This window comes from Propithecus coquereli, unplaced genomic scaffold (assembly GCF_000956105.1).
Source record: "Propithecus coquereli isolate 6110/MARCELLA unplaced genomic scaffold, Pcoq_1.0 Scaffold438, whole genome shotgun sequence".
NCBI lineage: Eukaryota > Metazoa > Chordata > Mammalia > Primates > Indriidae > Propithecus > Propithecus coquereli.
This window is the reverse complement of record NW_012150152.1, coordinates 1,980,940-1,991,823: the sequence shown is the minus strand read 5'-3', so window position 1 is coordinate 1,991,823 and position 10,884 is coordinate 1,980,940. Positions and strand designations below refer to the sequence as shown.

The 10,884-nt window shown below is 50.6% G+C and overlaps 1 protein-coding gene across 1 annotated transcript in view; it reads right to left on the bottom strand.

Moving 5' to 3' along the window:
• Nucleotides 1-10,884, bottom strand: part of HAUS8 (HAUS augmin-like complex, subunit 8) — a 37,519-nt gene that overhangs the window by 21,056 nt on the left and 5,579 nt on the right. The window contains exons 3-9 of the mRNA XM_012653985.1: nt 9,748-9,803; nt 4,848-4,932; nt 3,517-3,609; nt 3,092-3,186; nt 2,391-2,456; nt 2,131-2,289; nt 10-78 (exon numbers count right to left, since the gene is read on the bottom strand). Coding sequence (XP_012509439.1) covers nt 10-78; nt 2,131-2,289; nt 2,391-2,456; nt 3,092-3,186; nt 3,517-3,609; nt 4,848-4,932; nt 9,748-9,803 — 623 coding nt within the window. The remainder of the gene's footprint in view (nt 1-9; nt 79-2,130; nt 2,290-2,390; nt 2,457-3,091; nt 3,187-3,516; nt 3,610-4,847; nt 4,933-9,747; nt 9,804-10,884) is intronic.

Below are 10,884 nucleotides of genomic sequence, written 5' to 3'. Positions count from 1 at the left end.
GTCCAGGGCCGTGGCGAACGTCTTGTACTGTTCCTTGAAGCGTTCGGCCACTGCCTCAAAGGGACTGAGCATCTCGATCTGCAAGCAGGACGGAAGGGGGCTGTGGGAGGGGACCCTGCGGTCACCAGCCCCGAAGTTTAAGGGCTGGTGCAAGGTTAAGATACGGCACTGCTCTTCCACGGGCCCCAAGGGGATCAGAGCTCAGGAGGCTTCTGAGGGTGCGGGGGGGCAGGTGTTTGCTCTCCCCTCCCGGCAACGGCCCACCAGACAGTAGGGTGGCCCAGGCTCCTCACCATGGACACGTGTCCCGTTCACTGTTCCGGGCCTGGGCCCTCGACTGGGATCACAAGGGACCCAGGAAGGCTGGGCCTTCCTGCCTTGGAGCACTTCACTTACATGGCTGCCTTCCCAAGGCCAGCCTGGCACAGTCCACCCCTGCCCCACAGGTGCTGCCTGGGTCTTCATGGGGGTTTGTGACAATATACAGTTGACCCTTGAATAAACTGGGGGTTAGGGCTGCCACCTCCCTCTCCCCACCCCATAGCAGTAGAAAATGCACATATTACTGTTTTTGTTTTGGAGAAAGAGTCTCACTGTCGCCTGGGCTACAACACAATAACGCAATCACAGCTCACTGCAACTTCAAACTCCTGAGCTCCAGCGTGGCTCCTGCCTCAGCCTCCCAAGTACCTGGCACTATAGGTGCGCCACCACCATGCCCAGCTCATTTTTCCATTTTTTATAGAAATAGACCAGCTCTTGCTCAGGCTGGTCTCAAACTCCTGGCCTCAAGTGATCCTCCTGCCTCGCCTCCCAAAGTGCTAGGATTATAGGTATGAGCCACCGTGCCTGGCTGTGTGTAACTTTTAACTCCCCCTAAATTTAACTACTAATGGCCCACAGTTGACCAGAAGCCTTACCGATAACAAACAGTTAATTAGCACATTAACAGACTACTATGTATGTATATTTTATACATTCATGATATACCTTCCTCTTAATTTTTTCAATACTTCTAGGCCATGAGGTTTATCTGTGAGTTTTTTCAAGTTGTCGCAAATCCCCAACAAATTTTCCAACGTATTTGTTGAAGACAACCTATGGATAAGTGGACACACGTAGTCCAAACCCACGTTGAAGGGTCAACCGTACTTGCTCACTTGAGCGTCTTTTCTTTTCCTTCCTCTGTGAGCTCCACAAGGTCAGGGGCCCTGGTCTGAGCCGAGGGCCTGACTGCAGGGCTGCTCACATGAACGTGCTGGGCATTAAGGGTTCAACTGTGTCCCCCCAAATTCATATCTGACGTCCCGACTCCCAGCACCTCAGGATGTGCCCTTATCCTGACACAGGGTCTTTATAGGGTCATCCAGTTAATGCGAGGTCACGAGGTGGGCCCTAATCCAGTAAGACTGGTGTCCTGAGGGGAAATTCGGACACAGACACGCACACGGGGAGGACACGCAAAGAGACACAGGGAGAAGATGACACAGACGCACATCCAGAAGCCAAGGAGAGGGGCCTGGGACAGATCACCCCTCACAGCCCTCAGGCAGACCCCCCGCCCTCCCCGCGCGGCCAAAGCCCCGATCTTGGACTTTCAGCCTCTAGAACCGCGAGAGAATGAACTGCCATGCTGCTTGTTACAGCAGCCGCAGGAAACTCACACACTGGGCAAGGGGGCCCGTCCCCCGGCCGGTCCTTTCTGGGTTCCCAGGGTTTGCTCCGTGTCGTTCCCCAACGTGGACACCTCTGTGCCAGCGCCGACCACACGGTGCCAAGACTGGCGTGTCTCCCACCAGCCCACCGACCCTCCAGGGCCGGCCGAGACCATGTCTTCCTGTCACTGCACACAGTGGGGATCAGGAGGCGCTCAAGGAACATTTGCACAAGTGAGCGGAAGGCACCGGTCCGCCTCACTGGCTGGCACGTTACGTTATAACCTCATTCTCTGGGAAACTGTCACAGACCAACACCTGGACCAGAGTGTGGGTGACAGCAAAAGCCCAGCAAAGAGTTAGAAGTGAGCGAGCAGCGACATCCTATCACGAACGCTCCCAGAAACGGAGGGAGACGGCCCCACGGGAATGCTCAGCTCAGAGCCCCCGGTCACAAGTGTGGCTGACAACCGACCTGGGCGTCAAGGGCCTCCTCCAGCTCCCGCTTCTTCCGACAGAGGAGAAGTCTGCGCTTCAGCTCGTGCGTCTTTTTCTGTAGGTCCTCCTTCTCTTCGCACAGTTTTAGTAAATGTTTTTCCGCCTCTTCTTCGAACCGAGCAAGACCGTTCTCCATCTGTGCAACGAGAAACGAAAGCTCAGGCTGGAGGGGACGCCCTCCCGGTGGTTAATGGAGGCCGCCTCGCACGTCACACGTGATCGAGGAACGGTTCTCACCTTTACCGCCAGCAGAGTCAGCAGCAGCGTCTGGGACTCCATCATCTCCATCTCTTCCGACAAGCTCTTCAGAAGAGGAAAAAGACCCTTTCAGTTCCCGATGAATTGCTGTGAACCCAGCAGGGGCAGAACCGTGACTCGCGTTTTCTGCGTTAATTTGATAATCGGGGAATCCTCTACTGTACGAGGCCCTGCTGCTTCTGTTTTCCCACGTGTTTAGTCTTTCCCAGCACCCTGTGAGAAGGAAGAGGGAGGTCTGGCCCTCCCACTGCACCAGGCAGGTGAAGGGGTGGCGGCAGCAGCCAGGCGAAGGCCAGCTCAGAGCACCCAGCGACGCGGTGCTGTGCCGGCACCAGCACTCGCCGTAGGTCCTGGCCTCACCCGGGTAGCCCTCAGCCCAGCTGTCCTCCTGCCAGCGCTGGGCCTCACGTCTTCCCTAGCGCGGCATCGGCACAGAGAAGGCTGCCATCTCCCTTTCGCACGACCCCGTGTTGGTTTCTACTGCTGTGTGTGCACTCGGGGAAACACAAACTCTACAAATGATCTAAGAACGTTTGTGGTCTTGATTTTTATCCTAAGGGGCACGGCTGTCTTGTTTGCTCTAGGAGCCCTGGGGCCTCAGGTGACACCTGGCAGAGGGCAGGAGCAGAATCAGATTTATGCAACCTGTTCAGGGCAACCCCTTCATCCCAGACACTTACTGGGCTCTTTTTCCGAGGGGCAGAAAATGACGTCGACTCCGTTTTCTCTGACGTTGTTTTTTCTAATTGTGGAGTCTTTCTGACGGTACTTTTCTCTAAGATAAAGAAGAGCATTTCAATGGTGAGCAATGCATACAGAAGGTCCCTGATTTATATTTTGACTTTGCAATGGGTTTATTGGGATGCAACCCCATCGTAAGTTGAGGAGCATCTGGACTTACAATGGTTCAATTTAAGATTGTCCCACTTTACAATGGCTTTATCGGGGCATTAAATACATTTTTGACCTATGGTGTTTTCAAGTTATGATGGATCTTTTGGGATGCGACCCCACCGCAAGTGAAGGAGCATCCGTACTTTGGGGGTCTGCTGAGATCTGCCGCAACCCCCAGCTAGTGACAGAAGGGGTGAAACGAACAGCTCACCGTTAATGGCAGAGAGATCCAGGTCAGGTGGGGCCGAGCCGTGCCCTTCCAGCAACGTGGACTGCAGGTCGCCCTTTCCGCCCCCACTGCGATCTGCCGTCCAGACGAGAATCCCGGAAAGTCAGCACAGTCAGTGGGGAAACGCAGGCAACTTTTGTTAACAATACCACTTCTCTCCAAAACCCCAATTTCTTCCTAGTAGCAGAAGGGACTGAAAAACCTGTGGAAACCCCCAGCCAGCAACTTGAGTGTATTTTGAAAGTACAACTAGAAAAGGGACATTCTTTATAACTACAAAAAAAAAAAGATGGAAATAGGCCTTTCTACTGGTTTAGAAGATGCTGAGAGCCAGAGACAGCACCACCAGCTTGCTCTGCCCTCCGTGCTCTTGGCTGCTTTCTCCTGCAGCTTCCGGACTATTCATCTGCCCTGGGAGTTCCCTTCACCTTTGACCCTGTATTCGAAACCGTGAAATCTTGCTTTATACTGTACAATCGGTGCCAGCGTGCAGCACGCTACAGCTACACAAGGGCTCCAGAGTTCTGCAAACGTCAGCAGGTGATATGTGTGACACTCTCTCGTGTTGGGAACTGAGCATGAACTGCGCAGCTGGGGGAATGAATGACCTGGAAACGCAGAGAGCCTCACGCAAAGAGCTGCCCACGGTTGCTGCAGAGGCACGCGCGTGAGGACCTGGACAAAGAGCTAGGGTGTGGTGCCACGCCAAGGAGGGGCTTCCTAGACTTCGTGACTGAGCGTGCTGACTAGCCTTGAACGCCAAATACACCAGCGGCAACTGTCGGAGTGGGCAGAGCATGATTGAGGTCCCCCAACCTGGTCCCCATTTTCCATTTTTTATAATGAATGCGTGTCACATCCACAATTAGGAAAACTAAAAAGACTTTCGTATCACTTTGGTGACAACTTCTAGAAGGAGGGGTTAGGACAGACCACCATAGCTGCTGGCGCAGAAGGCAAGGAAGGCAACCCAAGGTGGTGAGAGGAGGGAGGATAAGGCCTCGCATCCTGGGAGTGCTGCTCTCAGAGTGCCAGTGGGGAAACTGTCACGTAGACAAGGAACTGATGCCACAAGGGAGCGCCATGGTGGCAACGTGGCTCTTCTCTGGGACTACACAGGGCAGAAGTGACCTCCCGACTTCCCAGCCATCCCCTCAGCTCCCCACAAGCCCCCCATCTGTCCTTACACTCAAACTCTTTGATAGCAGCTCTGACCCCTCCCAGAAAGGAGAGAGGGAGCTCCAACGTGGCACACGTGGAAACAGAGTTCACCACCACGCACGTCACTCCCCGAGGGTTGGGCTGCTTCGTACCTTTGCTTTTCTGGAGCTGGCTGGGTCTCTTTCCACCTCCAGGTGTGTTCCCGCCGGTCTTTAAGGAATCTGTTGCAGGAGCCTGCTACAGGAACACACGACATTCAGAGGGCAAGACACCTGCCCGTCAGGAGAAGAGCCCCTGACGCAGTCTATGTTGCTTTCTGTAAATGTTCTTACTCTGAGGCAAGGGAGAGATTGAAAGAGTTTGGAAATTTTATCTCATATACACAGGACAAATTTTTTCAAAAAGTAGACACACGTGCGCAGAGCATAGGAAACCTGGTGTCTGCTGGTGATTATTGCTAACATGGTAGATTACAGGTGACCGACTTTTCTGGATACTTTTCACTATCTGCTCGTTTTCTAGAAAGAATATATTACCTTGGTCATCAGGAAAAACAAAGTTTTTATACAGGTATTAATTGTCAAAGCTTATAAAAAGCAAGCAACACATGCAGTACTGCCCTTATGATAACCAAAAGTAAAAGGAAATTCTTACACAGGGCAAGAATATTACAAGGTACAGACACCACTCCTATTCGACATCACAGTGGAGGTCCTAGAACAAAACGCAAAAGGCAAACAGGTTGGAAAGGGAAAAGTAAAACTCCCTTCCTACAGACAGGATTCTTCTTGTAGAAAATCCCAAACATCTTCAAAACTGCTCTTAAAACGAGTAAGTTTAGCAAGTGTAATGGTTAACGTTGTGTGTCAACTTGACTGGCCATGGCGTGCCCAGATCAGCCCTTGCGGGGTGTGGCTGTGAGGGTGTTTACTGAGCAGATCAGCATTTGAATTGATGGACTCACTAGATCACCCTCGCCAGTGTGGACAGGCACCATCCAATCCCCTCAGGGCCTGAACACAACAAAAAGATAGAGAAAGGCGAAACTCACCCCTTTTGCTTCTTGCCTGTCTGGGTTGGGGCATCTCATCTCATCTTCTCCTGCCCTCAGACTGGCATTTACGCCACTGGCCCCCTGGTCTCAGGCCTTCAGTCTCAGACTGGATCACACCACCAGCCTTTCTGGCTCTCCAGCTCACAGACAGCACAGCCTGGGATTTCTCAGCCTCCAAAATCACTGAGCAAAAACCTTACAAATAAATCTCCTTTTATATATTTATATCCTTTTATATACCTTTCCTACCAGTTTTCTTTCTCTGGAGCACCGTGCTAATACAGCAAGGTTGCAGGATACAGGTCAACATAAAAAAAAAAAAAATTTTCTAGCAATGAAGTAGCAATGAACACATTTGGAGAGTGAAATTTAAACAAGGAGTACCATGTACAATAGTACCAAACACCACCAAATACTTAGGTATAATCCCAACAAAATACGTGTAAGATCTCTACTGTGGAAACTACAAAACGGTGTTGAAAGAAATCCAAGATGATCTACATCAGTGGACAAGCACACCATGTTCATGGATTGAAAGACTCCGTGCTATTAATAAGGATTCTCCCTATGCTGATTCATGATTCAATACAATCAAAATCCTAACAGTTTTGCCAAAAAATGACAAGCTAATTCTGAAATTTCTATGGAAAGGCAAAGGAACTAGAAGAGACTAAACAGTTTTGGAAAAGAACAGTGGGAGGTCTCACACTACTTGATTTCAGGGCTCAGTACAAAGCTGCAGTAATGTCGGTAGCATAGAACCACAGAAAAGAACACAGTCCAGACGTGACGCACGCACATGCAGTCAAGTGGTTTTTGACAGAAATGATGACAAAATGATTTCATTTGAATAAATAGTGTTGGAACAACTGGACATCCATACACCAAAAATCGAACTTCAATTTCAATATTGCACCATACACAAAAAGTAACTCAACATGGTCAACAGACATACGTGTAAAACCTAAACTATAAAACTACAAGAAGACATAGGAGAATGCCTTTGCGATCTTGAATTACACAGAGATATCTTAAATAAGACACCAAAAACACATATCCACAAATGCAGAAATTGATCAACTATACTTCATCAAAATCGACCAGTTCTACTCCTCAGAAGACACTGAATAGAATGAGAAGACAAGCCACAGACTGGAAGAAAAATTAACTGCAAAGCACATAAAGAGCTGGTATCCATAATACAGAAATAACACTCAAAGCTCAATAATAAGCAAATACCCTAATTTAAACATAGGCAAAAAATTTGGACACATCACCAAAGATACAGAAGTGGCAAAGCAGCACATAAGAAGATGCTGAGATAGTCAGCTATTACAGAAATGCAAATTAAAACCACAATGAGATCCCACTTCACACCCTCTAGAATGGCTAAAATTTAAAAATACCAACCTGAACTCTCCCATGTGCCTGGGGAGAACGTAAAAATGGTCCAGCCACTTTGGGTAACAGTTGGGCATTTTCTTGTGGTATTATACACATTCACACGTGTATATACACAGTGGTTTTTGTCCATGGTTCCTGGCTCATAACTCCCACAGCCCCTGTTACAGGAAACAGACTCTTCTCTGACCTCCCCCTGCCACCCTTTCACCTGCCAGGGCTGGTCCCACCCCACCCCCTGGAGGAAGGATGCTACACAGAGAGGCCAAGAAGAATCTGAGCAGGACTTGCTGGGTTTAGATCACACCCCTTCTGCCCAATCACATTTCGACATGCTTCACCATGCCTCAACCATGCCTACACAATGAGGCTCCCAAGAGGACGAGTTTGGAGAGCTTCCAGACAGCTGGACACGCGTGGGTTCCAGGAAGGCAGTCAGCCCAGAGGGGGCTTGGAAGCTCTGCACCCCTTGCTCCATACCACACTTCACACGTCTTCACCTGTATCCTTTGTTTTCCTTGTTTTTTTTTCTTTTTAGTGACAAGGTCTTGCTCTGTGATCCAGGCTGGAGTGCAGTGGTGCAATCATAGCTCACTGAAACCTCAAACTCCTGGGCTAAAGCATTTCTCCCACCTCAGCCTCTTGAGCTGGGACCACAGATGCACACCACCACACCAGCTAATTTTTAAAAAAATATGTTAGAGATGGGGTCTCGCTATGTTGCCCAGGCTGGTCTCGAACTCCTGGCCTCAAGCTATCTTCCCACCTCAACCTCCCAAGTAGCTGATCACAGACATAAGCCACCCTGCCCAGCTCAATCTGTGTCCTGTGGAATATCCTTCATGATAAACCAGTAAAGGTGATTCCGAGTTCTGTGAGCCACTCCAGCAAAGTAATTGAGCCCAAAGGGGGTTCATGGGAACCCCAATTTGAACCCAGTCAGTTAGAAGTTCTGGAGGCTCAGACTTGTGATTGGTGTCTAAGGGGGGGGATGGCAGTCGTGGAGACTAAGCCTTTGACCTATGGGATCTGAGCCATCTCCAGGTCCACAGTGTCAGAGCTGAATGGGGGACACCCAGATGGTGCCTGCTGCTTTTGGTGGGAAACCCCATTTCTCGCACTGGTCACAGATGGATTCCGTGTTGACTGTTGGCTGTGCTGAGTGAGAGAATAGGAACCGTGGTTTGAGTTTTGCTGTGAGCCAGCAGTCCTACTCTTGGGAGAAATGAAAACACATGCACACAGGAACACGCACAGGAATGTTCACAGAGCTTTGATCATAATCACCAAAACGGGAAACCAACCAAATGCCTTTCACTTGGTGAACAGACGAACACACCATGGTCCCTCCATTCAATGGAATATTCCTCAGCCATAAGAAGGAACCGACAACTGTTCCATGCAATGACACAGAGGGACCTGAAATGCACTCTGCTCAGCGTTACGAGGCAGATGCCAGAGGCTACGTACAGTGTGGCACCACTGATGTGACCTTCTGGAAAAGGCAAAACTGCAGATTCAGAAAGCACATCTGTGGTGGCCTGGGGTGGGAGAGGGGCCTGCTCCAGCAGAGCACAAGAGGACTTGGGGGTGACCTGTTCTGTATCTTGATTGTGGAGGTGGTTCCGTGACTGTTTGCGTTTGTCCAAACATGCAGAACCCTACACTGAAAAGGGTGACACTCTGTAAATTACACTTTGATTTAAAAAAATGAGAAAAAAAAAAAGACAAAAGAGAAAAGCTCTTTTAAGATCTATAATATTACAGCGTACACACAACACACGGGGGCATTATGACCAAGTTCTCACAGCAACATTAAAATCGGGCCAATAGAGGATTGTGGCCCTTTGCTGAAAACTACTCCACGACGACCATCGGTCTGTGCGAAGACATCCTCTCTCCTCCAGCCGGACCTTAAGTCACAGTGTTAGGGACCTGCCAGCCACCCTCCCTAGAGTGGAAGACAGGCAGCAAACATGAACACTTGACTCGATTTTATTTACCATAAACCAAGATTGGGAAAATGAGGACTAATCCAACCTTGACTTCACTGGAAGGAAATTGGGTAATCTGCTGATGGTTTTCACGAAACCTCACGCAAAGCCTGTTCTTGTGGTTAAGTATGTCTCATGCCGTTACTTTCAACAGTTTCACAATAGATAGTTCATGGTTGGTTACATGACAGATCACTGATTCTTCCTCTAATATTGGGGATTCAAGCATGCTTTTTCCCATAGTTTTTCTCTACAAACCTGCAAGTATTTTTTAAATGCCAGCCACGCACCAAGGACTGTGCGCTGGGCATTGGATAAGGCAGCTTCAAAGTCCAGAAAGTGAACTATTGGGTTGAAAGGCAAGAACAAGTCTATGCTTCCACAGAGATCACAGCTTTGTAAGGAGGCTTAAAGCAGTGGGCTGCTGACGACAGAGACGCCAACTCGCATGAAGAGCCAACAATCTAAAAAGCACCTGGACGAAGGTCCTGGACCCACTTCCTTCGGGACCAGTTGTGACCGGCTTGCCTGAGTGTTTCGAAATTACAGTTACTGAGAACCATGCTCAGAACTGCTTCGAGCATACACCGAGCACTGTATTACCTTCCTGGTTGTTTTCTTCTCGTAGTCCAAGTAGCGGGACTCAACCACTTTTCCACCTGTGGGGGACACACTGTTGGTTTATAACAAAACTGCTGTCATGGCCTGGGAAGACCCAACACACCCAGACCCCACACCCACCCAGGACCCCACATCCCAGAGAGCCAGAGGCTGTGACTCTCCCTATTTGGTGACAGGAACAGGAGTCACTGCTCCCCTGCTCCTCTCTGATCCTGTCCTTCGGCAGCCTCAGGCATGTATGGGACACCCACTATATGCAAGAACATTTATGGGACACCTACTATATGCAAGCCCCAAGCCAGGGGTGGAACCACAGAGTAGCAGAAGAGCCAAGATCAAGGAATATGCTCCAGGGAACATGCCTGAAGGTCAAAGCAGCAAGTGCACTTGGGGTGGGGAAGGGGAAGGAAGAAAGAACTTTCCCCAAGTTTGCTTCCTCCAGCTCGGTCCCTGTGGGTGTGACCCCAGCAGCCCTTCCCCTGTCTCAGACCCACTCCTGGTCCCACCTCTCCTCACCTACCTCCAGCTCAGGACCCTCCCCTGAGACATGCTCCACCCACAGGCCCCCTGCAGACACAGCCAAATCCCTGGTGACCTCACCCCAGGTCCCCTTCCAGGGCGGCTCCTGCGAGGCTGAATGTGGATGGAGCAAAGGCCACCTGTCACCCCATCCTAGGGGGTGGGCGTCTTGACTGGGCTCAGCCAGTCCTCTGTTCTGTCCCCCACCCCTCGCCCAGACCCCTCCAGCTCCTGTGCCTCCCCCACCACCTCCCCCAGTCTCAGCTGCTGCCTGTTTCCTGCTTCACTGGGAGGACAGAAGCAGGCCCAGGAGACCCTCCCACCACTGCATCCAGCCCCCTCGAGGCCAGAAAGCCATATCCTGCCCCCCCGTGGACGGACCTCTGTGATCCTGAGTAGAGTGAACTGTCCATTCTGGGCGCTAGAGCCCAGCCCTCACCCCCAAAGGAAACACACAGCTTCCGTCCAGCTTCAGACTCACCCCTGCACTGAACTCTTTTGGGCCAGACCACCAGGACCTCCCCACTCCTGAGCCCACGGGCCACCCTCAGTCCTGGTCATAGGAGCCGTCAGCACAGCCATCAGTAGCTCCCTCCTCCC